The following is a 27,682-nucleotide window of genomic DNA, read 5'->3' on the forward strand; positions in this document are numbered from 1 at the left end:
TCTCCATTGTAATCACATACTTATCAGTAATCTATCATAGGCCTCCATTGCCTAGAGGATAGAGTGTCTGCCTGGAGAGCGCAAGGTCTGGGGTTTCATTCCCGGACCCTGACACATCAAATGACAATAAAAAAGGGTACTTGTTGTTACCCTGCCTGGCATTCGGCACTAAGGGGATAAAACAAGGACTGGTCTGATCAGTCAGTCTAATGTGTCTGAGTAGGGTATCCATGTTAAACTGCGGCATGGTCAGTGGGCTAGCACTGTGAAAATGGTATTAATCCAGACTAGTACAAGCAGCCACACACATGCACATGTACCCGTACATGAATGCATGTAGCTACTTAAGTGCAATAATCTTGAAAGCGAAGTTAAATCCCATTTCTTGCAACCTCATTTACCCTTTTGATAAGATTGGGAACTGGGACCTTTCTTTGAATCTCTCTCTGTGGAGAAGTCAATACACTTATGGTATTCCCTGTTCAATGAACAGTGCTAATGCAGCAAGTTAAGACCTTCATGGTGTTCCCCCGTGCAATGACAGGTGCACACTTAGCAAGTGAAGATGTTCATGGTGTTCCCCCATGCCATGAACGGTGCTCATACAGCAATGGTGCAATGAACAGTGCTCATGCAGCAAGTGAAGACGTTCTTGGTGCCCATGGGTAAAATATGATTTGCAACTTGTAGACAAATTTCTGACAGGTTTGTCCATAGTAATATTTACACTTCCGTTTACCCTCATGTGGCTTGACATTGAATCCATCCTCCATGAGATCATTCTCCAGACATTTCATAAACACTTCTTCGTCAGCCTGTGTTTCCCATGGCCCAATACTAACATGAGCTGATTCCACGATGCATCCGTGGAGGGGGTTAAAGTTCTGAACTTTCGCCTTGAACTCTGTTCTGAAAGCACATATCAACACTTCACCGATTCTGTTAACCGATGCATTAGCAACTGCTGCTTGGATGACGTCATGCTTGGCATCTTGGTACCCTGGAAACTGGGATCGATGGGATTTTTTTACGATAATAGAAGCAATTTCAGGTCGAAGCTGTAGCTTTTCGACCATGGAGTGTAGGCCATAGTACTCGGCATCTCTGTAGACAGCAGTGGATAAGTCTGACGGCGGAACTGTCCCATAGCGGAGGTATTCCAGAATGTGGCCAAACACGGCACCGTTGGTGTCCAAGAAGTAGTGGCCATCCTTGTCTTGGTCAACCTTGTGACGGCCACTGAACATGGCCGCTAGCATGGAGTCCGAGTACTTCAAAAGCGTGGAGAGTCGTGTCTGGTACACCACCCCGCCAACATTCAGTGATATGATTGGTGGAAACTGCCCCAGTTTTACAACATTGTCTCGTGGCTGAAAAATAAATAATCTGCAAGTGACATAGCGTGAGCAAATTAAACTTTAACGTCACATCAGCATTATTTCAGCCATAGAGCAACGCCGGTGACATAGAAATTTGCAAGTTTTGTATAACCCACTGCCCCAGCATTTGAAGAAGTTACTGAGATTGACAAGCAGGGAATTAGTTGGGATTTTATCATCAATTGATGTCCCTGTCACACTTAGCACTAAAGTTTAAAATTTGAGCATCCCCAGATTCAAACAAGGACAGGAAAACTTTGTTCGTTTTTCTTAAATTTTTCAAAACTGACTAGGTTGGTAGGGAAGACTTTTTTATTTCATTGTATTTCTGATTACAAATCTATAAAAGTAAACTGGATTCAAATGTGCTGCCCACTGCGGCCTGATCGAGTATGAAAGTATGAGGCACCGAGGTCATGGCGACCTCAGCCATGTTCTCCTGCAGTTCTGACATACCTTCAGTTCAAAATGTACTCTGTGGCCCAAAAATCAAAATTCTGCTTCCAATTTTTGTAAATTCTGCAACCAAAATTTTATAATGTCTGCAAACTTTTAAACTTTGTTTTCATGAATTTCGTAGTTTTGCAACTGTTGGACCTGTGGAAGCATTTTTTGTATAAACTTATCTGTGGCTAGAATAGCTCACTGAAGTGAATCTGGTGATCTGGGTTTTGCTAAGAAATGATACAATAGTCAACTTGACTTTAAAATGAAACTGATTCAATTAACCATTTATCAAAACGTAAAATGTTCAAAAGATCCATTTATAAACTCTTTTTTTCTTTTTTTTCCCGTAGAAAACAAACACATTATATAATTATTTGGAGTGATTTAATGAATTAAAACAATGCACAATTCAAATAATGACTTCGTTTCAGTAAACCTATGCAACTTTTACTCGTGTTATTTTCTGCAACAGCGGTACATTTCTGCACGGAGTTGGCATTTCTGCAAATTATTGAACTCAGCAGGGACAACGGGACACTATGAGTGGGTCAAGTATGAACATAATTTGTATTCCTGGTGCATGTGAGCTGAAAAAAATTGTTTCTGTACTATATTTTCAGTGATTAAATATATTTTAAATATGTATATATAATATGTTTTTTATCAAGCCTAATATACAGATAATACAGCATCAATCCCCACCTGAACACCTGGCTGTCGGGGCATGGAGTCTGTGTGAGACTGTTCGTATCCTTCCCTGACATGCGTGATGAAAGGATGCTTCGCCCTTGGAACAGGCCTTGGTGCGATTTCTCGTATTGAAATATTTTCCTCAACGGAAGAATCGTCTTCATCTGTCATTTTCAACATTTCTTCAGATATGTACATGTTTTGACATGCTGATGTGTTGTCTCCCTTCCCAACAAATTTAGCAAGCTCTTCCCCAGCGCGTGACACCTTACCCTCGGTAACTTATTATGGAGAGCTAGGCGAACGGGCTATCGCTGTGAGGAGCTTGCATAGTTAGCAAGGTCCTCACAGCGATAGCCCGTTCGCGGAGCTCTCTAGCCGGTTCGCTGGGAAGGATCGAGCTTGCATATTTAGACGTAGACTAGTTTCATAATTACTGGTATTTCATTATTTTGAGACACAGAACTACTGCCGATATAGGAACAAATATCGCCTTCCATTTCACACAAGCACAAACATATTTCCATTATTTAAAGATGATCGTTTTAGTAGTCAAGCAACTACATCAAAATTATTTAAAACTGTATTGCAATCTCAGGTACTCGTACTACATGTATCACAAAGGCCAGTTAAGCCGTTAAACAACAATGGCGAATGCCCGGGTTCTATTCCCACATGGGTACAATGTGTGAAGCATTCCCGAAGCATGCATGGCTTCTGTTTCTCCAACCTCAGCAGTGTCCTAAATGCATCCCTGCCAAATCTGTCATGTCTGTTGAATGCCACACCGATATTATTTGGGTCTCAACAGACGCCTATTCTTTTCTACAATCCAGTTCATCTTCCCAAACAGGTGAGATATCACTCTCAGCTTCAGTCTCAACTCAAATGGCCACAACGCCTATGCCAACAATATGGCACCAGCGCCTATGCCAACATTGGCACCAGAGCCAGAACTAGCATCACCACCAGCCTCTGTTAAAAGTGCAAACAAAAACGTTGACTGCGCAATAAAAAAACAAGATCGTGTACCAAAGGGTCACCGTGACCCTATTCAAATATATAATCGGTATCAAACTTTGGAGGACATGGATGTCTCTCCACATTCCCAAGTAAGTCGCCTCGAAATGGGACAAATAGATCTCCTGTTCACCCACCCGTAACATGAACATTTCCACTCCACTAGTTCAGTGGAATTGCAGAGGTCTTCGAACCAATTTTAACGAGTTACAACTTTTAATACAAGAGTTTACGCCATCAGAAATCTGTCTTCAAGAGACGTATCTCTAACAGACCGAAACCTTTTTGCGTCGGTACAGTTCTTATCATTCATTTTCTCGGCCAGGTGTTAAATCTACTGGATGATCCACTGTTTTGGTGAAGCAGGACGTGATCCACAGCCCTGTTTCACTTCAAACTCATCTTCAAGCTGTTGCAGTGCGACTAACTTTACACATAACCTTTACACTGAGTTCTCTGTATAGTTTCTCCCTCCTCTGTGCTTCAGAGATCGGATCTTCAAGCCTTATATGATCAGTTCCCTAAGCCCTGCATGATCATGGGTGACTTTAACGGATATAACCCATTATGGGGAAGTGTTAAAGTTAATGTTAAGGGGGAAGTACTTGAAGATCTTATTCCGATAACAATTTATGCATTTTCAATGATGGGTCTGTCACATCTGTCACTAACAGATTCAAATCTATTAAACAAATTTACTTGGTCGGTCCACGATGACTTGTGTGGATGCGACCATTTTCCTACAATATTAACAGCAAATGATCCATCTGGTGGAATTACTTTAGGATTAACACCTGATATGTTCAGGACTGTTACCGACCCTTTTCAATCGTTTTCGGATAAGCTGAATGAAATTGCTCATATAACCATTCCTAAGTCCTCTGCAAATCCACACATTTGAAAACCATGGTTTAATAAAGAGTGCAAACAGAATAGTAAGTGCAGGAAAAAAGCGTAGAAATATTTCCGCAAATATCGAACTGTACACAATTTAAATCATGTTAAAAACACAAATGTCATGGCAAGCCGTACATTCAAACAGAATAAGCGTAAGTCCTTGAGGAATTTTGTCACTAAAATTAATTCTCGCACACCAATATCCAAGGTGTGGAACACGATTGCAAAATTAAAGGCAAAGTATCAAAATCGAGCGTCCACCATCTCAAGGAAGGTGACCATTCTGTTAACAGATAAATTGGATATTGCTAATAAATTGGGCGAAACGCTGGCCAAACACTCTTCATCATCGAACTATGATGCTAAGTTTCAAAAATATCAGAAACAACAGGAAAAGAAGAGGTTTGGTTTTATTTCGGTAAATGGAGAAGATTACAATGAGGTATTTTCGCTCCACCAGCTAAATACTGCCCAAGGTCAAGCGCACGATACTGCAGCGAGAGTGGATAATATTCACTATCAGCCTGAAGCATTTGCCTGATTCATGTTTAGAGACACGTCTTGATATATTTGATCGGATCACGACGTCAGGAGATTTTCCTCCATCGTGGCGTAATGCAATAGTTTTTTCCCATACCTAAACCTGGTAGGGACCATACTTTTGCATCTAATTATAGACCAATATCACCAACCAGCTGTGTGTGCAAAACCAAGGGAACGAATAGTAAATAATCGGCTGGTGTGGTACTTGGAAACCAACAATATCTTAGCTAACATTCAGTGTGGTTTCCGTCAAATAGAAGTACCATTAACCATCTGGTACGTTCAGAATCGTTTGTCAAAAATGCCGTTGTAAATAATCAGCATGCATTATCAATCTTTTTTTTATTTAGTAAAAAGCGTATGATACCACATGGAAGCATGGTATTTTAAAAGATCTACATGATTTGGGATTAAGAGCTTGTCCGCCTCAATATATATCCCTTTCTTTAACAGACCGACATTTTCATGTTCGTGTGGGTTCCACCCTGTGTGACCATTATAATCAGGATCAGGGTGTCCCACCAGGCTGTATTTTGTCGGTGACTCTGTTTAGCATAAAGATTGATAGTCTGTCAAAGGTTTTAAATGATTCAATTGATGGTTCCCTTTTTGTGGACGATGTTAATATTCCATGTCGTGGCAAAAATATGCATACCATCGAGAGACAGTTGCAGCTGTGTCTCAATAAAATCCCAAAATGGTGTCTTGAAAATGGTTTTAATTTTTCAAAAGCTAAGACCAATTGTAGTCATTTGTGTAGGAAATACAAGCACCACAAGGATCCAGAAGTATTTTTACATGGCACTCCTATCAAGGCTGTAGAAGAGTCCAAGTTCCTGGGTCTCATTTTCGATCATCATTTGACTCTTGAGCCACATATTAATTATCTCAAAACTAAATGCCTGAAGGCTCGAGATTTGTTGAAAGTTGTTGCTGATACAAAGTGGGGAGGTGATCAGACAAGCCTCCTCCACTTGTATAGGTCTCTGATCCGCTCTAAATTAGATTATGGCTCCATCGTTTATGGTGGAGCCTGTAAGAGCAATTTACACAAATTAGATTCAAGTCACCACCAGGGCCTAAGATTATGTCTTGGCGCATTTCGAACATCTCCCGTGGATAGCCAATACGTAATGTAGAAGCTGATGAACCATCTTTGAATCAACGGCGCTTTGAATCAAATTATCGCTTCAATACATTACAAAATTACATTCTAACCCATTAAACCCTGCTTACAAATGTGTTTTTGAACCCCTTTACGACGAACTTTTTCACAGTAAGTCTAAGCTCCACTAGGAATACGAATTAAACCCCACAGTACAGCTGCCAATATTGATTTAGATAATATTTCTCCTGTCAGTCTTTAATCTTCAACTTCTTGGCAACTTATCAGACCGGGAGTAGTCTTTACTTACACATTTTTAAAAATCAGACACAAATAATATATCAACAAGAATATATACAAGTTAGAACTAAATATGAATCCCACCATTCTATTTTTAAAGATGGATCCAAGGATGGTGGCAGTCTCCAGTGCTGCTGTTATTATGCCGCATCATCCCGATTACCAGACCATAGCTCAATTTTTACTGCTGAAGCCAAGGCCATTTCAAAGGCTTTAGAATATATTCAAAAACAATCTAGCTGCAAAGGGTTTATCATCTTGTCAGATTCACTAGATTGTCTACAGGCAATAAAAACGAACTCTTCAAGTCATCCATTCATTTAAGTTATTTTAGAATTATACAATGAACTTGCAACTGGCCAATACATCGTCTTTTGCTGGTTGCCCAGTCATGTTGGAATTGCAGGTAACACTATGGCTGATACATTTTGATAATACGCATTGTAAAAAGTAAGTGATTTCAATTTAGCAGAATGATTATATAACTATGATTGTTAGTGGCTGTACCTTCAAAAGGAGTTGAAGTAACGTAAAATAATTGTCCCCCTGAAAGGGTACGTTAGTCCCAATACATTCAAAGTATGTTTCATTTTCCATGGTTTTAATCGTAGAATAATTGTAGGTTTTAAATCTTTCTAACAATCATCAGTAGCCAGAGGAATGGTGGAAATCCTGGTACCAAGCAGGAAGCAGATGTACCGTAAGTCCCCATGGTCCGTAGTATGGTGCGACTATGCTTGTCGTAAAACTAACCAACCAACCAACCGTAGTATGGTGGTCTAACTTTGGTTGCTGATGATCCATAGCCCATTTGTATAGTGTATCGTTATTTGTAGTTACATTTTTATGGTTACATGCTAGTTTTAAATCTATCTCTGTATTAATATAATCCTTTTACCGTCCCTCGTCAACAGATTTTATAGTCTATAATTATGTATAATTACTGCACAACTTGATTTAGTCACGTTATGGCTGCAATATTGCCGATGTGACTATAAATCTAAACTCACTCACTCACCTGTTTGGTGCACACAGTTTACTAAAGCGCCACACAGCGTTATTGTCTCCCATGTCAGAATCAAGTACTTCAGTGGCTCTCATCGGGCAAGGGGGCGGGCGGGTAGCCTGGTGGTTAAAGCGTTCGCTCGACACTCCGAAGTTCCGGGTGCAATGTCCGAAGCCCATTTCTGGTGTCCCACGCCTTGATATTACTAGAATATCGCTAAAAGCAGCGTAAAACCATACTGACTCACTCACTCATCTGGCAAGGTACGTGACTGACAATGGGAGCAAATTGTAAGAACTCTATACAGAAACAGTATTGTGGAGAAACAGGCTCAATGACACCCCTTGTCACATTGACTGGTTCTTGATTGTATTTGCGTTGCGTCATTTTCATGTTACACTTACGGAGATGTATTGTTATTCTGGTGATCGAAACTATCTAGTCGTCACTTTCGTTGGGATTTACTATCTAGTCGTCACTATCGTTGGGATTTACTATCTAGTCGTCACTTTCGTTGGGATTTTCTATCTAGTCGTCACTATCGTTGGGATTTACTATCTAGTTGTCACTATCGTTCGGATTTACGATCTAGTCGTCACTATCGTTGGGAATTACGATCTAGTCGTCACTATCGTTGGGATTTACTATCTAGTCGTCCCTTTCGTTGGGATTTACTATTTAGTCGTCACTATCGTTGGGATTTACCATCTGGTCGTTACTATCGTTGGGATTTACTATCTGGTCGTCACTATCGTTGGGATTTACTATTTAGTCGTCACTATCGTTGGGATTTACTATTTAGTCGTCACTATCGTTGGGATTTTCTTTTTAGTCGTCACTATCGTTGAGATATACTATTAGGTCGTCACTATTGTTGGGATTTACTATTTAGTCATCACTATCGTTGGGATTTACTATTTAGTCGTCACTATCGTTGGGATTTACTATTTAGTCGTCACTATCGTTGGGATTTACTATTTAGTCATCACTATCGTTGGGATTTACTATTTAGTCGTCACTATCGTTGGGATTTACTATTTATTCATCACTATCGTTGGGATTTTACTATCTAGTCGTCACTATCGTTGGGATTAACTTTTGAGTCAGCACTATCTTTGGATTTACTTTTTAGTCCTCATTATCATTAGGATTTACTATTTAGTCATCACTATCGTTGGGATTTACTATTTAGTCGTCACTATCGTTGAGATTTACTATTTAGTCGTCACTATCGTTGGGATTCACTATTTAGTCATCACTATCGTTGGGATTTACTATTTAGTCGTCACTATCGTTGGGATTTACTATTTAGTCATCACTATCGTTGGGATTTTACTATCTAGTCGTCACTATCGTTGGGATTAACTTTTGAGTCAGCACTATCTTTGGATTTACTTTTTAGTCCTCATTATCATTAGGATTTACTATTTAGTCGTCACTATCGCTGGGATTTACTATTTAGTCGTCGCTATCCTTGGGATTTACTATTTAGTCGTCACTATCGTTGAGATTTACTATTTAGTCGTCGCTATCCTTGGGATTTACTATTTAGTAGTCGCTATCCTTTGGATTTACTATTTAGTCGTCACTATCGTTGGGATTTACTATTTAGTCATGACTATCACTGGGATTTAGTTCCCCTTGTCAAACGCTCAGCATTTTGGGCCATAGCCTGTGACCCAGCAATCCCCAAATCAGTCAGGGTACTGTGGACTTATTCTGCCAAGAATTCCAACCAGTTCAGACAAACATAAGAATATGTTTTTTTGTTTGGTTTATAATCAAATCTAATTCAAATCCTTGTGATGCAATTCTCTTTCACAAAAGCCATTTTCACTTCACATGGGCTATTTCTCATCCTTGCCCTTTCTGACAATAACCACAAAGTGTGTTGCCTCTCAACGTGTTTATTAATACATTTAACCATCACAACTGTCTGTGTACATATGATGCACACTTGGCAGGCTTCACCAATGTAAAACAAATCACATGCATTTAATCAATACACAAATAACAAGCATTTAATCAAAACACAAATAACAAGCATTTAATCAATAAACAGATCACAAGAATATTATTATTTAACATTACAGGCATTTAATCATTAAAAGAATTACAACCACTTAATCAATAAACAGATCACAAGCATTTATTCATTAAACAATTCACAAGCATTAAATGATCATATTTTTCACAAGCATTTAATTATTAAACAATTTACAAGCATTTAATCATGAACACAAACCGCAAGCATTTAATCATGAACACAAATCGCAAGCAATTAATCACTAAACAGATCTTGAGCATGTAATCAATAATAAAAAAAATATCACATGATCTGATCAGCTATGAAAGCCATTTCGACACAGTATATGTGCCGAATATATCTCCACGATGTACAGGACGTGTAACTCATATAAGCCAAGATTAACGTCTGGGAAAGATGATACAGCAAACAGCAGTTTAAACATGGGAAGTAAAACGATGGCAGTAAATTAAGTACAGGTACAAAAACAAATCACAGCAATGCGAAGTTATGATTTAAAAAAGGACATTGTATGCCTCTTAACAATCAAACATACTGTAGTTATACACAGAGATGGGAGTTTGATAATAAAATTCTGAATAAGTGCAAACAAAATACCCTATTTGGTCCTAATACAAATGTTCTCGGTTCTCATTCTGTTGAGATAACAAACTTTAACAACAAAAACAGCGCCAAGGTATTGAAGCTCACCTTTCTAAGCTAACCCAACAAGACAAGATTAATGTCAGTACATGTTATTTACTAGGAGTGAATGTTATTTACTAGGAGTGAATGTTATTTACTAGGAGTGAATGTTATTTACTAGGAGTGAAACAATGCAGTAAGGTCACGGAACGATATGTATCCCGATACACAGGTCACGCATGGAAACTTCTTGACTATAAATATTTCAGAGCAGGTTCCAAAGAAAGTGCTAGCTATAGATTCATGTATGTAGCGGCTATTTTTAGTGGTAAACTTCAAAAGTTAATTACAACACATTATGTAATATTTGACTGACCAAAACGCCTGGGTGGGAGTAGAGGTGTGGTTGTGGATAGGGGCGGGGCTGGGGGGTCATTAGACAAGTAGTAAGTAATTTATTGTAGCAAGTGTATCGACTTGTATCGATATGGAAAGAAAAACGTATCATATCATTGCATGAAAACTCACGGTGCACCGGTGCACCGATGTACCGTTTCAGCCCTATTATTTACCAATATGAAAATTACTGAAATAAACAACAAGACTTTTCAAAAGAGTGAACACATTACCACAGGCAAGGTAACTACAGAAATAGCATGTAAAAATACTTGTCGTGAGTGGTTTGAATAAACTTCTTCCTTGTCAATTGTCCATGTGCCCTAGACACTTATCATAGTACATAGGTCCTTCATGCTGACGTCCATAAGCATACAGCCGTTCCACTTAAACTGGGGGTAATCATTTCCCCCACTCACACACATCTTCAAGCCATTGCCTTTATCAGTTTAGGAAGAGAAAAGTGTTTCAGCTTCTGGGATAGACATAGCTGTGGTAACAGCATCTCTGTGCTTTTCCCTGTAAACATTGTTGATATGGACTTGTTGCTACGGCTCTCCCATAGTGTATTCCTAGGATATACAGACTGTTATAAATATGGCAGTGTATCTTATTGTTAAACAGTGATTGTAACTGTGTTACATTGTTTCTGTTGAGATTCGGTAGACACTCATTGCATTGTGCTTGGACAGTGATCAGTCGTCAGGATACTTCCGGTCCCGTATACCGGGGACGGTGATAATATGTTACCGAAATTTCTGTAATGTTTCATGTTGAGAGGGGTACCATGTGGAACTTTCCAGTATCTGGTTAGACTACATAAGCCGACAAGAGCGTGTTTGTGTATCACTCACACATTTTCATCATATTGGAACCAGCTTTCACGTGAGGATCGCTCATCATCCCTGATTCCCTGCCTAGCTCATCACTGAAGCTTGACCAGTGTTGCCGTTGGGTGAATATATATATTATCACTGACTTTTGCTATCACCATTGTATCTTTTGTATTTGATACTGACCACTGCCATCATATTATTATACTGTTATAGAATATTGTACTACCACTTGATTGTGTACTGCCATTGTAATTGCTGTGTAGTAATTTGTGTTGATTTGTAAAACCTAGTGATTTTTTGTAATACATTTGTAGATTTATACCACATGTTGGATATTTGTGGGTTCTTTTACTTTGAGATTTCTGGGTTAATATATTGTTTCAATTTGGGAATCAATGTGTAACAAGACCAACAGTGACCCACGACAAAGGTCACACTGAAGGTATCAAGATGAACGAAAACTAAAAGTTTATCCTAAGAAAAAAATATATCATCTCAACTTTTAACCTTGGCACATGATGATGGTTATAGGTGGCTGCTGCGGAGCCAGGTTTCCAGGTTCGAGATCTGTTTCTCCACGCTCGACTTGGCGGTTCCTCCGTACGCTGTGTACTGGTCCACCGAGTTCTCATAGTTCCACACATTGGCCACATCACTCTCGAACAGTGGGCTGCCGGTACAAACGGAGTGAATGAGTGACATGGAATTTGAACTGCTTTTACAGTGACAAATAATGTCAAATTGAGAACACCACAAACCTGGGCATTCAACATTTTGAGCAATATTGCTTTAACCACTTGACTACCCCACCACCCCTTCAATGGAACAAGTCATGCAGAACTAATTCAGAAACAGCTACGGTCGTTTCGGTCGTTTGCTGTTTAACGCCACACTCAGTAGTATTCCAGCTATATGACGGCGGTCTGTAAATAATCGAGTCTGGACCACACAATCCAGTGATGGATATCATGAGCATCAATCCACACAATTAGGATACGATGACATGTATCAACCAAGTCAGCGAGCCTGACCACAATAGCTTTTGGACTCCACTATGACATCAAATGATATAGTTCTGATCATGCAAACATGCCTACTTTAAATGCTCTGAAATATATTGGAATTATTACATGACGGAGATCTACACATCAACGTGCTGGCCGCGACCCTCGGGGACGGCTCACTTCACTTTAGTGCTCTACCTGACAGTCTTGAGGTCTTCCAAGAGGAGCTTCTCCATGACGCAGCCCTTCCTCTCCGCCAGCGCCACACAGCCGCCAGCCAATGAGTGGGCCTCACGGAACGGAACCTGCACAGGGAAACACAGAATCTCACCCAAGTGTCGAAAAACTATTTCTTTGTCATGTCCCTGAACAGGCTTTGTGATTACAATACTTCACTGTATTTCAAAAGTTATCCAGTATATCTCAATTAAGTTTTAAGTCTTGTACCGTTAATCCGACATGGTTGATTACATATGATTACGTTGGATTAACGAGTATGTCGGATAAATGAAATTAAGTAGAATCAATGTTCATGATGGAAAATCGGACAACTACATGATAGATAATGTTGTAATAAAAAAAGGAAAAAGAAATATTCAAATTGTTGTATTACATTGTCAGCGGAATGTGTTTTTTGTAATCATGTAACCTCTAAAGTTCAACACAAAACAACTGTTACGGGCTGTATGAGTGATTGAAAATACTTTTAAAAGCATAGTCTGGAATGGAAGTCATCAGTATGGAACTTGTGCCGCAATGCTTAAGAAAGCTGCTTTCTTATTGGCTAATGTCAAGGTCATTATGATGTGACCTGTAATGGGATATCCTCAGCGGTAGCGATAACTTGTATCTGATTTTAATTAGATTGAGGTAATATAAGCATGTGATTAAACCTGTTTTGTTTATTTAAAGTATTAATTGTTAATTGTATCAAAACACGGGCTGCATACTTGCGGGCAGATGACCACAGAGAATGCTGATCACTGTGTCGGATTATCGAGACTGATTAATGAGTGATTCAGCAATTCTTTGCAAATTAGGTGTTTCTGAGTCGGAGTGCGAGACTTCGGATTAATGGGTCTAAATAGCACTGATTTAATCGGTTCCCATCATTAGTGTCGGATAAAGCCGATTGTCTTATTAACGAGACTTGATTGTAGATGGTTCATGTATATGACATAGAGGGATAATGGGTGGGTGAGTGGGTGAGTTGGGTTTAACGCCGCTTTTAACAGTATTCCAGTTATATCACAGCGTGTCAGCTTAATGTGGGAGGAAAGCCCGAAGTGATGCAGGTCTCAGACGTTTACCACTTCGGTGAAACCCACGAGCACGGGTATGGTGCTGACAAACCTAGAAACATAATCGGGGCGAACCGGGATTCGAACCCACAATCATAGGTTTCTGGCGTGACCAAGGGACGCAACTCTGCAGAGGGATAATGGATGCAATATTACAACCTTATTGTAATCGGCACGGAAATCAGTGTCTCACAAGCGCACAATGACATGGCCACTACCCTACTTGAGTGAGTGAGGGAGGGAGCGACTGATATTTTATGCCGCTTTTAGCAATATTCCAGCAGCATCACGGTGGCTGACACCAGAGATGGGCATCACACATTATACCAATGTAGGGAATCAAACCCAGGCCTGTGTGTAACGAGTGAACTCTTTCACCACTAGGCTGCCCGACCATCCCTACCTGCTAGAACAGTAACTACTGAAAAACAAAATTTGTATTCTCCCTCCATGAACCACTGATGAGAAAGCCTGCTGGATCTAACTGACGACATACATTCTAAACTACTACAGCTCTGGGCGATTATTTGGCTTAAATCTAAAACATGGAGACCTTACCCCTTTCCTGACGAGGTAGTAGGCCACATCGGTTGCCAGCATGTCGGAGCTGAGCGCTGCACTCATGGAATCAGGGTAGATCTGAAACATATCAATCGTGGATTCTGCACCATTATATTCCTGCAACATCATGAGGCAAGATGAGTGAACGCTTTAACCACACGGGCACCTCACTGCTTCACAACAACAATAAAGCTGAAAATAAATATACTCACCGCCAAAAGAGACGCGAACCATAGAAACATATAGAGAAGTATGTACGTTAAGAAGAGATTTTCAAATGTGTACCACTTAATGACAAAACTTACAATCAGTCAAGTGTTACCACAGAGTGTCTTTATTCTTATCACGATATGCCGCATGTGAATTCCAAATTTCACACGCTAATCCTGCACGAGACAAATGGTGCATCTGGATTCATGGATCTATGACGTTACATGTGATGCGTTCGTCAGCGTCGGTTCACACACCGTACCAGTATGTTCGTTTGTGCATTGAACCAATCTTATATCTCTTGAATATGAGTAATTCTTCATATTAACCAATGCGTATTAAGCTGACACGCCGTGATATAACTGGAATACTGTTAAAAGCGGCGTTAAACCCAACTCACTCACTCACTCACAATAACACAGGGCCCGGCAAACTTTTGGCAAACTGTGTGTGTGTGATAAACATATGCTCTATTTATATTTCAATGCAAACAGTAACATACCTTCAGGGTAGAGAGGACACCCGTCGCCACCTGTAGAATGCCAGCCAGGGTGTCATAGGTGTCAAACATGGCCTCCTTGTCTTCCTAAGTAAAGCAATAGGGCAACTGGTCAGTCAGTGATCTCATCACCAGGGTGGGGTCAACCACGCCTCAACAATCACGAGAATTACTCATCCTCATGTACTGTACATTGATGATATTATATTTGTGTTCATGTCATACTATGTTCACGACATCAGTGTCTAAATCCCGTTATTTCCTGAGTGGGAGCTTAAACATAGTATGACATGAACACAAATATAATGTTCTATTTATTAACGAAGAAGATGTCTACATACAAAGACAAATTTTAGTGTTTACTTAAAAGGACAGCAAGTCGCAACAGTAGCAGAATCACAATTTATCGACGTCTTCAGCTATGATGTCGTGTCTCGTGTTACGTCATTCCAACCTCACTTCACAATAAGATTTGAATGACGTCAACAATGCCATCCGTATGACGGAGAAATACACTGTTGTCTCGTGACATGATCACACACTACGAGCACATATGATTTTATGAACTCTTATATGTTTGCCCTCTTAGGTAATTAAAATAATTACCCTTGACGAAGTCAAAATGAGAAAACAATGACCCGAGCCATGAGGAGGTCAGACCAGACCGAGGCTGAGGTCCGGTAAAACCGCTGAAGGGGTTGGGTCCGAGGGTCCTTGTTTTCGCATATTGACCTTGTCATTTTAATCAATCGTTATGTTGTACTGAAATTCACTTGAAAGTTTATGAAGTCTTTCAACCCTTCTCTGTTTCATTACAGTAACATAGCTGCGAACCGTAAAATGTTAATATGCTAGATGCCATCTTGTTTTCTAGCAGATGAGTCAGTATTCATCACATGACAGGTCAATACTGATCATGTGACAGGTCATTCTTCGAGGTCAGTGTCAGTCACATGATTTGGGGGTCTACATTGAAATGTATTGTTTCGTTACGTGGTACAGATTAATGAATGGAATTGCAAGATTCTTAATAGAGGTATAACAAGAATCATTGTCTGTAAACATTTAAATTTCTGAGAAGAGTGACTTTTCTCTAACATTGTTATTTTCCCAGTATCCATGACTACATAATGGCGGCTACTGATCTTGCGGACTTTCACATCGTAATATTTACTTTAATATGTAGAAAATACCAGCGATTTGTGTCAAACACTTCAGCTCCAGATATATCGCAATACATCGCAATACAGAAACTATCACAATATATTTCAAACACTTAATTATAAGTCATACTTCCAAATTTCATGTTTTCTAATTGCTTAAAATTTATATATATGATGAGTAGTTGTGCTGTACACAATTTATTTTCCAAAAACAGTAGTGTCATGAAATAATATCAATCACTTTGAAAAAAGTTTGCCAGGCTTGAAGTTGTCAGACAAAATGGCATGTATTGTACCACTTAGGATTTTACTACTAGTCTCTCAATAGAAAATGTCAGTAAATGACCTGTAAATGACCTGTATATGTCCTGTAAATGTCCTGTAAATGTCCTGTAAATGTCCTGAATATGTCCTGTAGATCTTAATGTCTTGTAGAGGTCGCCTAAATGACCTGTAAATGACCTGTAAATGTCCTGTAAATGTCCTGTACATGTCCTGAATATGTCCTGTAGATCTTATTGTCTTGTAGAGGTCGCCTAAATGACCAGTAAATGTCCTGTAAATGTCCTGTAAATGTAGATGTAAATTACCTGGAGGTCCTTGTTATAGGTGCTGGGAATCCCCTTCAGGGACATCATGAACCCCGAACACTGCAACATCACGGACAATACATCTGTCATGGGACTCATCACACAAGCAAGGGAGTAAACTCATGCTGCTTTCTAATTACTCTTTATTGATTCTATTAGGACTCGTTGTTCAAGTGCTACACTGTGATCTCAGGCAGAACAGGGGAGTAATACAATCATCCCTATTTATCACAGTTTAATTTGACTCATTTAAAAAACCAATCACTACAAAAACGACTTTTCCTAAAGTAACGTGTAGCGGCCATAAAATTTTCGAGTCCCGTGATGGGATTCGAACCACGGACCTTCTGATCCGAGGTCGGACGCCTTGTCCACATGACCAAAGAGGTTAACCCCGTCAGCAAGCTGACAAGGTAAGGATGTCATCTGTGGGATGACTCCACGCCCTGCTACATACTCCCCCGTCAACAGAAGGCACGTCCCGGGCCGCATAGTAGGGTACTGAGGCTTATTTTGCTCAAATTTGATATGAACGTGCTCAGCCCCACGTTGGGCGCCAATGTAGCGGCCATAAAATTTCCGAGTCCCGTGATGGGATTCGAACCACGGACCTTCTGATCCGAGGTCGGACGCCTTGTCCACATGACCAAAGAGGTTAACCCCGTCAGCAAGCTGACAAGGTAAGGATGTCATCTGTGGGATGACTCCACGCCCTGCTACAAACGCATTAATTGAAGTAGTCATGAGAGTGATGATTGCATGTTGTTTTATGCTTCAGTCAGCAATATTCCAGCTATATCATGGTAGCCTGTAATAGTTGCGTTGAGGCCAGGCAGACCAGTGACTGCAAGCAGACTTCTAGGGACTTATAGAACTCCTGAATCACTGCAGGCACAATGACACTGATAATGACATAGCTACTCTACCACATACACTGATAATGACATGGCTACTCTACCACATACAATGATAATGACATGGCTACTCTACCAAATACACTGATAATGACATGGCTACTCTACCACATACACTGATAATGACGTGGCTACTCTACCACATACACTGATAATGACGTGGCTACTCTACCACATACACTGATAATGACATGGCTACTCTACCACATACAATGATAATGACATGGCTACTCTACCAAATACACTGATAATGACATGGCTACTCTACCACATACATTGATAATGACGTGGCTACTCTACCACATACACTGATAATGACGTGGCTACTCTACCACATACACTGATAATGACATGGCTACTCTACCAAATACACTGATAATGGCATGGCTACTCTACCACATACATTGATAATGACATAGCTACTCTACCACATACATTGATAATGACATGGCTACTCTACCACATACACTGATAATGACATAGCTACTCTACCAAATACATTGATAATGGCATGGCTACTCTACCACATACATTGATAATGACATAGCTACTCTACCACATACATTGATAATGACATGGCTACTCTACCACATACACTGATAATGACATAGCTACTCTACCACATACAATGATAATGACATGGCTACTCTACCAAATACAATGATAATGACATAGCTACTCTACCACATACACTGATAATGACATGGCTACTCTACCACATACATTGATAATGACATGGCTACTCTACCACATACACTGATAATGACATGGCTACTCTACCACATACATTGATAATGACATGGCTACTCTACCACATACATTGATAATGACATGGCTACTCTACCACATACACTGGTAATGACATGGCTACTCTATCACATACAGTGATAATGACATAGCTACTCTACCACATACACTGATAATGACATAGCTACTCTACCACATACAATGATAATGACATAGCTACTCTTCCACATACATTTCCAAAAAGTCTTCCTGACTTTCCACGGATTAGTTCCAAACTGTCAGAGTTTTTCTTCTGGGGCATCAGGCTGCTCCCGGTGCTGTCGATGGCAACGCATGATCATTAACTCAGTCACATCATCATCATCATCATACTGACAGACTGATTGTGGCCCACAAGGCCTTACTGACATTTAATGTACATCCATGAGTGAGTGAGTATGGTTTTACGCATCTTCTTGAGGCAAGAGAGTTAACTGACTATGAAAGTCCAATTTCCACCCTTGCCGAACTAGGCTGGAATTCCTGGGCTCAATCGTAGCGCCACCATTGGCTATTATGAGTTATGTCCCTTCTAAGCCTCTCCTATGGACCAATCAGAGTCCACCTCTCGTATGACTTGTATTTGCTTCAAACATAATGGCGGCACCCAGTCAAGACGATCTGATCGATTGGGAAGATTTGGAAAATTACTGTTGATAAACACACTTTTTGCTTATTACTATGCATCAGTGAATCTGACAAAACTACTGATGAATCATTCCATTCCGACAAAACTACTGACTGAATCATAATTTTGAAACAAAGCTCCACTATTGCTACAACACTGATCCATACTGACCTGTATGCGTCCGAGAGCGTGACAAAGCTCCACTACTGCTACAACACTGATCCATACTGACCTGTATGCGTCCGAGAGCGTGACAAAGCTCCACTACTGCTACAACACTGATCCATACTGACCTGTATGCGTTCGAGAGCGTGACAAAGCTCCACTATTGCTACAACACTGATCCATTCTGACCTGTATGCGTCCGAGAGTGTGACAAAGCTCCACTATTGCTACAACACTGATCTATTCTGACCTGTATGCGTCCGAGAGTGTGACAAAGCTCCACTATTGCTACAACACTGATCCATACTGACCTGTATGCGTCCGAGGGTGTGACAAAGCTCCACTATTGCTACAACACTGATCCATACTGACCTGTATGCGTCTGAGAGTGTGACAAAGCTCCGGTATTGCTACAACACTGATCCATACTGACCTGTATGCGTCCGAGAGTGTGACAAAGCTCCACTATTGCTACAACACTGATCCATACTGACCTGTATGCGTCCGAGAGTGTGACAAAGCTCCACTATTGCTACAGCACTGATCCTTTCTGACCTGTATGCGTCCGAGAGCGTGACAAAGCTCCACTATTGCTACAACACTGATCCATACTGACCTGTATGCGTCCGAGAGTGTGACAAAGCTCCGCTATTGCTACAACACTGATCCATACTGACCTGTATGCGTCCGAGAGCGTGACAAAGCTCCACTACTGCTACAACACTGATCCATACTGACCTGTATGCGTCCGAGAGCGTGACAAAGCTCCACTACTGCTACAACACTGATCCATACTGACCTGTATGCGTTCGAGAGCGTGACAAAGCTCCACTATTGCTACAACACTGATCCATTCTGACCTGTATGCGTCCGAGAGTGTGACAAAGCTCCGCTATTGCTACAACACTGATCCATTCTGACCTGTATGCGTCCGAGAGTGTGACAAAGCTCCACTATTGCTACAACACTGATCCATACTGACCTGTATGCATCCGAGGGTGTGACAAAGCTCCACTATTGCTACAACACTGATCCATACTGACCTGTATGCGTCCGAGAGTGTGACAAAGCTCCGCTATTGCTACAACACTGATCCATACTGACCTGTATGCGTCCGAGAGTGTGACAAAGCTCCACTATTGCTACAACACTGATCCATACTGACCTGTATGCGTCCGAGAGTGTGACAAAGCTCCACTATTGCTACAATACTGATCCATTCTGACCTGTATGCGTCCGAGAGTGTGACAAAGCTCGACTATTGCTACAACACTGATCCATTCTGACCTGTATGCGTCCGAGAGCGTGACAAAGCTCCACTAATGCTACAACACTGATCCATACTGACCTGTATGCGTCCGAGAGCGTGACAAAGCTGAACTCCTTGGTGGAGTAGAGGATGAGGTCCTCCGCCCAGCGGCTGAGGTGAGTGCTGAGCAGTGACGCCCAGAACAGAAACTCCACTGAAACATGGCGGAACAGGACGCAAACTCAGCAACAGATACAGAGACGCCCCAGCTTAAGGCAATTAGGAATATCTGGGATAATTGGCTTCTAAATTAGCAAAAGTTAATCAAATATTCATGATTGTTCGACTACTTAAAGCAATGAACCCGTGAAGTTCCAGGGTAGAATAGGTCTTCAGCAACCCATGCTTGCCATAAAAGGCGACTAAGGTGATCGGGCAGTCAGGCTCGCTGACTTGGTTGATGCATGTCATGGATCCCAATTGCGTAGATCTATGCTCATGATATCAATCACTGTATTGTCTGGTCCAGACTTGATTATTTACAGACCACCGTCATATAGCTGGAATATTTCTGAGTGCAGCAAACCAACCTTTAAATCATGAAATTAACGCATTACAAATTAAAGATGAGCAACAGCCCCTAGCCTAAAATGAGTCCCGAAATTATTGCGAGTAGCCCTATCTTTGAAATTTAAAAAACGACAACACTATTTGTTGTTTGTTGTTTAATGCCGCCCTCAGCAATATTACAACTATATGACGACGGTCTGTAAATAATCCAGTCTGGACCAGACAACTCACCGACAAAGTCTCGGTCACTGACTGCATCCAAACTGTTTCCTGTCACATCCCCAAGGCCAAGTTCTGAAACCAAAGATCGATTCATTGACACCACATTCTATATATTCATGCTGAGTGATATGTATTTAGTCTTTTTGTTTGTAACATGGCTAAACATTATTTTTTCACTTCTGCTTCCAGTCAACAAATAAAATGTGTAAAGAACTGACTTCAATACTTTTCGCTTTAAAGGAGCAACATCACGATGGGGAACACCAGAAAGGGGCTTCACACATTGTACCCATGTCGGGAATCAAACCCGGGTCTTTGGTGTGACGAGCGAATGCTTTAACATCTAGGCTACCCCACCGCCAATCGCTTTAATGGATGCCACAAAGTTACTAGAAATTTAGACATTCTTGTCTAAACACCTTTTGAAACATGACACAGAAATAAGAACACTCGTTTTACCTTTAGCAAGGAAGTCTCTGTCAACATCGAACGGATTCCCAGCCAGTGCACCACTAAACAAGAACAACAAGTGAGTGAGACTAGTTTAACACCGCTTTGAACCGCATTTCAGTTATATCACGGCATGACAAAACTGAAATAAGATGTTTACCACCTTGTTGAAATGCAGCCACACAGGAATGGTGTTGACAATCTTAAAAATGCTATCAGTGTGAATCTGTAAATCAACCCCGCAATCACAGATTTCTCTCATACATAAGGGACACAACTCTGTACAGCAAGTTGTTGGGCCTTTGACAACTGGGCCACCTGTGACCTTGAAAAGATTGATGATCTCAATACCAGGTAATTATGTGTTAAGAACACACAAAAATTGAGTGAACAATTTCTAAACTACAAATACACATGTACATTTGTAAAGTGCTTATTTCCCACTGAAAATCAGCACCTGGACAATATTTTAATAGTATTAAAATTTAAATATTTTAATCAACTGTTTTTATGACATGATTTACTGCTTTTTCAAATGCAGACCATAGGCATGTGATAACATGAATTAGTATATAATAGGGGTGAAACGATACAGCAAGGTCATGATATGATACTTATCCCAATACATAGGTCACTATACGATATGTATCGCGGTACGCATATTTACGTCAATTCGCATGGAAACTTCTTGACCATAAATATTTCAGAGAAAGTTCCAAGGGAAAAGCAACATGTAGACACATGTTTGTAGCGGCTGTTGTGAATAGTGAACTTGAAAGGCTAATTACAACACATTTTGCAATATCTGACTGACAACACCACTGGGATTAAGGTGGGGGTGGGGCAGTGGATGGAGGTGGGTGTGTTGGGGTGTGGGTGGGGGTAAAGGTGTGGTTGTGGATAGGGAGGGGGTGAGGGTGTGGTTCGGGGTGGGGATAGAGGTGTGGTTGTGGAAAGGGGCGGGAGTGGGGGTGGATGGGGGTGGGGGTGGGGTTGGGGGTAAAGGTGTGGTTGTGGATGGGGGCGGGGGTGTGGGTCATTAAACAAGTAGTAAGTAACTTATTTTAGCAAGTGTATCAACTTGAATGAAAAATGAATTGTGTATTGCATAGTCACATGAAAACTCCCGATGCACCGATGTATCAGTTCACCCCTGGTATATAAAATCCCATGATGGTCATAAGAAGTGACAAACAGGATCGGTGGTCAGTGTGTCCATCACTGGATTGTCTGGTCGTGACTCGATTATTTACAGACCAACATCATAAAGCCGGAATATTGTAGAGTGCAGCGTTAAACAACGAACGCACAAATGATACAAACATATCATCTATTTCAAACTGCATGCTCTCTTCAGAGGAGACAACTCTGTCAGTACTGACCTGCCAAGGGGCAAAACTGCTGTTCTCTCCCTCAACTGGTCAAGTCTCTTCAGATCTCGCTGCAACATCCACCCATAGCTGAACACAACAGGGACGAAGAAGTGGTCATACAAGTTTAGAGTTAAGAGAGTTGGATGAGATGACACTTTGAAGAATATTTCACATCATCACGGTATATCAGCTTCATGTGAAGGAAAGCCTGAAGTGACATAGGTCTTGGACGTTTATCACCTTGCAAAAACCACGAGAAAGGATATGGTGCTGACAAACCTTGAAACATAAGCAGAGAGAACCAATGACGATAATTTTCTGGCACCCTAAGGGATGCAACTCTGCCCTATGAACTGGGGTGCTTCAGGTAACTGAGGGCCCTCTTGCCCTACCCTGATGCTAGAAATAAGGGCTGGGACGAGTCCACATTTACTACCCGGGTACCCACCCCGCTATTACCTGACCCTACCTGGTAACTGCTGCAGGCCTCAAGAGCTTGGAACATAATGTGTCATTGGGAATTGTCTTACATGAGCCCTGGCAAAAACTGAACTTGACTGAAGCTTTATCTTTATTCAAAAACATAAAAGTCAGAAGGAATGTGTGCATAGTCAGAAAAAATGGGGACATCAGAGTTTTGTAGTGTAACCATGGAGTTACAGTGAGTTTTTGTCATTAAACAATATATCATGTGACTAACATGGGTCCGGGTTGTACCGGAGTTACCTGTCCAGCACCTAGCTAAAACAGAACATAATCACAACAACTTCTACTCATAAAATTCTATCAAATGAACGTCAGTTTGGAAGGGATTTGCCATCTCCATGACAACAATCATGTACCCATTGGGCATACCAGTACATAACCTAAATAACAAAGTATCATTTGATACTTTGACCATGTTTATGTTAATCAAACTGCATAAAAAATATTCCAAAGGGCTTACATATCAGAAATAACATTTTTTCAATTTATACACCTTTATCACAAATTACTTAATTTTATAATAACTCTGATAAATGATCAATAAAACTGTTCTCTTTCCCACTGCTATACTCTAACTCAAGCTTATTCTATTAATATTATTTCTTTAGAAACTATTTTTGCAGCCACCGACTCAAACTCACAAAGACTCACCTAAGCAACCAGTGGCTCCATCTGATTGGCTGTGCTCTCTGCAGGTGTGTGTAACCAGGTAGTAAAATGTCAATTTCTCTGAAAAATATTTCAAACAAATTATTGGCAAAGTTAAAAGAAAAAAACATTTGAAGAAAAAGGAAAGCTGGTATCATTTATTGTGATTGTGTCAATACAGAAAGCTATCACCACTAACTTCACAGTTGATTTGCAATCTCATTAAAATCAGATCTGAGTTCTCGCTGCTGCTAAACAAAGATCTGAGGACATCCCATTTACGGGTCACGTCAGACCGACCTTTCGCGAACTTTGACCGACTACTGAATTGACCTACAAGAAGTCGACATCAGCCAGTTACAAAGCAGCTTTCTCGAGCATTACGGCAATCGTTTCAACCTGGTGGCTTCCATTTCAGATTACGCTTGAAAAATATGTTGACACAGTTCTCGATTAAAATTTTGAAAACTGAACAAACGAACATTCCGGAATGTCTAATATATGGTTGAGATTGTATAGCAATGCTTCCCACATACTGTGCAACGCCTCCTCCGTTCAAATGTTTATCCCACTGAAGCAAGAGATAGACGATAATTTTGACGAATCAGTCGTACGGGTCGTAACTGTCGTTCGGAATACTCCGTGTTGACGTTTTCAAGGTTGCATGATTAGAAAACACATTTCAACGGTCACTTTCATGATCCGGTCGGATGAAAGGTCGTTCTGACATGCCCCGTAATGGGATGTCCTCAGATCTTTGTTTAGCGATAGCGAGAACTAGGATCTGATTTTAATTGGGATTGGGTTGATTTGCTGTGTAGTCAAATCAAGACGCAGCCTGATTCAAGCAAAAAGGAAGCCAGCGTATGCTCAGATTAAATCACAGGAACAACAATGTGTGTCAGTGAACATGTGCCATAGCTTTACAGTCTCATCTCCTTAATACACTGTTTCTGTATCAGGCAATGGTAGGGTTCTCAAAAGATATGCCCAGAGCATGACTCATTTGATTTCTGTGATCATTTAGTGAACTAAAAATAAATACACATTAAGCGACATTATTGAAACCTGTAAACCCTCACTTTCTTGGTGTACTGGTATTGCTTGTTTGTTCTGGTTGCTGTTAAACACTTCACTCAATAAACAATTGGCCAGTAAATAATCAAGTCTGGACCTGACAATTCAGTGAATCGATATTGTGACTGTAGCGGTCAAAAGATTTCAGAGTCCCGTGATGGGATTCGAACCACGGTCCTTCTGATCATAGGTCGGACGCCTTGTCCATGTGACCAAAGAGGTTAACCCTGTCAGCAAGCTGACAAGGTAAGGATGTCATCTGTGGGACAACTCCACGCCCTGCTACATGAGCAACTATGTCATCGGGGTCTGAAGACACACAATCAACCATGTCAGCAAGCTTGACCACTCAATCCATGATCACCTCTTACGACCAGCGTAGGTTGGTGGGGGCCAATACAACCTGGATTCCCCAATGGGCGACTCGCATTAAGCTGACATTCTCTTCATCAGTGTACTCACGACTTGGCCCTGTTGAGGATGACGCTGATGAAGTCGGTGAGGTAAGTGCGGAGCTGCAGCTGGGCGTCTCTCATCCACAGCCTCATGTCGGTGGCCACCTGGTCATTGCGGCTCCGGCCCGTGTGCAGCTTGCCTCCTGCTGCACCGATCAACTCCTGAAACATTCACACCATCGTCACCTGCACTGACGCTTCTCTTAATTTAGTCATCCTGCTGCACCGATCAACTCCTGAAACATTCACACCATCGTCACCTGCACTGACGCTTCTCTTAATCTAGTCATCCTGCTGCACCGATCAACTCCTGAAACATTCACACCATCGTCTCCTGCACTGACGCTTCTCTTAATTTAGTCATCCTGCTGCACCGATCAACTCCTGAAACATTCACACCATCGTCTCCTGCACTGACGCTTCTCTTAATTTAGTCATCCTGCTGCACCGATCAACTCCTGAAACATTCACACCATCGTCTCCTGCACTGACGCTTCTCTTAATTTAGTCATCCTACTGCACCGATCAACTCCTGAAACATTCACACCATCGTCACCTGCACTGATGCTTCTCTTAATTTAGTCATCCTGCTGCACCGATCAACTCCTGAAACATTCACACCATCGTCTCCTGCACTGACGCTTCTCTTAATTTAGTCATCCTACTGCACCGATCAACTCCTGAAACATTCACACCATCGTCTCCTGCACTGACGCTTCTCTTAATTTAGTCATCCTACTGCACCGATCAACTCCTGAAACATTCACACCATCGTCTCCTGCACTGAAGCTTCTCTCAATTTAGTCATCCTGCTGCACCAATCAACTCCTGAAACATTCACACCATCGTCACCTGCACTGACGCTTGCTTCTCTTAATTTAGTCATCCTGCTGCACCAATCAACTCCGGAAACATTCACACCATCGTCACCTGCACTGACGCTTGCTTCTCTTAATTTAGTCATCCTGCTGCACCGATCAACTCCTGAAACATTCACACCATCGTCACCTGCACTGATGCAGCTCTTAATTTAGTCATCCTGCTGCACCAATCAACTCCTAAAACATTCACACAATCGTCACCTGCACTGACGCTTCTCTTAATTTAGTCATCCTGCTGCACCAATCAACTCCTGAAACATTCACACCATCGTCACCTGCACTGACGCTTCTCTTAATTTAGTCATCCTGCTGCATGATCAACTCCTGAAACATTCACACAAGCATGTCTATCGCCACCTGCACTGACGTGTTTCTTAAGTTAGTTATCTTGTTGCACCGATAAGCTCCTGAAGCATTGACAAAACAATGTCCATCGTCTCCTGCACTGAAGTTTTTCTTAACTTAGACCTTATCCTAATCCTGATCAACATAGTAAAAAAACATGAACATGTTCTGTTCCAAAAATTTTTTGTCCCTGAATAACTCTGAATAACAACCTTGAGCCTCCTCTCATTGGCAGTGTGGATGTCTTCGTCCCCTGGCTTCAGCTCAAACTCATCTTTCTGCCACTCCTCTTTAACCTGCAAACACATCAAATTCCCGAGTCAGTGATTAACAATGGTCCAGCAACATCAGAGGGCCAAGACAAAAGTGAGTTATCCGCCCATGAGTGGAGGTCCTATTTCATTCCCCAAACTGGTAGTACATTCTTCACTGATACCTACCAAAGACCGTCTTTCTCGATGATTTGTCTGAATCTCCATAAATGCAGTTTACTGGCATTCAAAATGACACTTCCAGCCATATCTCGCTGTAAATTGTGAACCAGACCATACTTTCTAAAGACTTCTAAATTGCATCCTCAAATGTAAGAACATATGAACTTTACAATCATTAGTAATTTTAAACTGTTTCCCAGTTTGCCTATCATGGGCGCTTAGCTTAAGATCCTAGATAAATCTCTGAGACACACACCAGAGACCCTTCAGGTTGTAAACGTCACCTTCTCCAAGCCACCAAGTATGGAGTCCCTCTCGGCCGCCGTCACAATGCCCACCTTCTCCAGGGCCTTCACATACGCCTGACTTCCCTGAAACAAT

The 27,682-nt window shown here is 41.1% G+C and overlaps 2 protein-coding genes across 2 annotated transcripts in view; both read right to left on the bottom strand.

The window, feature by feature from the left end:
* Positions 1-449: 449 nt before the first annotated feature.
* On the bottom strand, positions 450-2,696 carry LOC139455269 (BTB/POZ domain-containing protein KCTD7-like). Its single transcript, XM_071236820.1, has 2 exons — positions 2,529-2,696; positions 450-1,370 (listed from the first exon to the last, which is right to left on the bottom strand). The coding sequence occupies exons 1-2, from the start codon at positions 2,694-2,696 to the stop codon at positions 630-632; spliced, it is 909 nt and encodes a 302-aa protein (XP_071092921.1). The 3' UTR covers positions 450-629.
* Positions 2,697-9,286: 6,590 nt separating this feature from the next.
* LOC139456135 (argininosuccinate lyase-like) overlaps positions 9,287-27,682 on the bottom strand; it is a 35,189-nt gene continuing 16,793 nt past the window's right edge. Inside the window, exons 4-17 of the mRNA XM_071237671.1 lie at positions 27,586-27,672; positions 27,080-27,163; positions 25,649-25,803; positions 24,113-24,190; positions 22,985-23,062; positions 21,612-21,664; positions 21,162-21,224; positions 20,460-20,574; positions 18,512-18,596; positions 16,619-16,678; positions 14,869-14,952; positions 14,154-14,234; positions 12,493-12,599; positions 9,287-11,960 (exon numbers count right to left, since the gene is read on the bottom strand). Coding sequence (XP_071093772.1) covers positions 11,816-11,960; positions 12,493-12,599; positions 14,154-14,234; positions 14,869-14,952; positions 16,619-16,678; positions 18,512-18,596; positions 20,460-20,574; positions 21,162-21,224; positions 21,612-21,664; positions 22,985-23,062; positions 24,113-24,190; positions 25,649-25,803; positions 27,080-27,163; positions 27,586-27,672 — 1,275 coding nt within the window. The 3' untranslated portion in view covers positions 9,287-11,815. The remainder of the gene's footprint in view (positions 11,961-12,492; positions 12,600-14,153; positions 14,235-14,868; positions 14,953-16,618; positions 16,679-18,511; positions 18,597-20,459; positions 20,575-21,161; positions 21,225-21,611; positions 21,665-22,984; positions 23,063-24,112; positions 24,191-25,648; positions 25,804-27,079; positions 27,164-27,585; positions 27,673-27,682) is intronic.

Source organism: Haliotis cracherodii, unplaced genomic scaffold, assembly GCF_022045235.1.
Source record: "Haliotis cracherodii isolate W230 unplaced genomic scaffold, xgHalCrac1.p SCAF_11, whole genome shotgun sequence".
NCBI classification, from domain to species: domain Eukaryota; kingdom Metazoa; phylum Mollusca; class Gastropoda; order Lepetellida; family Haliotidae; genus Haliotis; species Haliotis cracherodii.

Coding starts and splice junctions, on each gene's coding strand:
- LOC139455269 (XM_071236820.1), bottom strand. CDS start 2,696: ATGTTGAAAATGACAGATGAAGACGATTCTTCCGTTGAGGAAAATATT. Junction 1,371..2,528: donor CCCGACAGCCAGGTGTTCAG/GTGGGGATTGAT, acceptor TTTATTTTTCAG/CCACGAGACAATGTTGTAAA.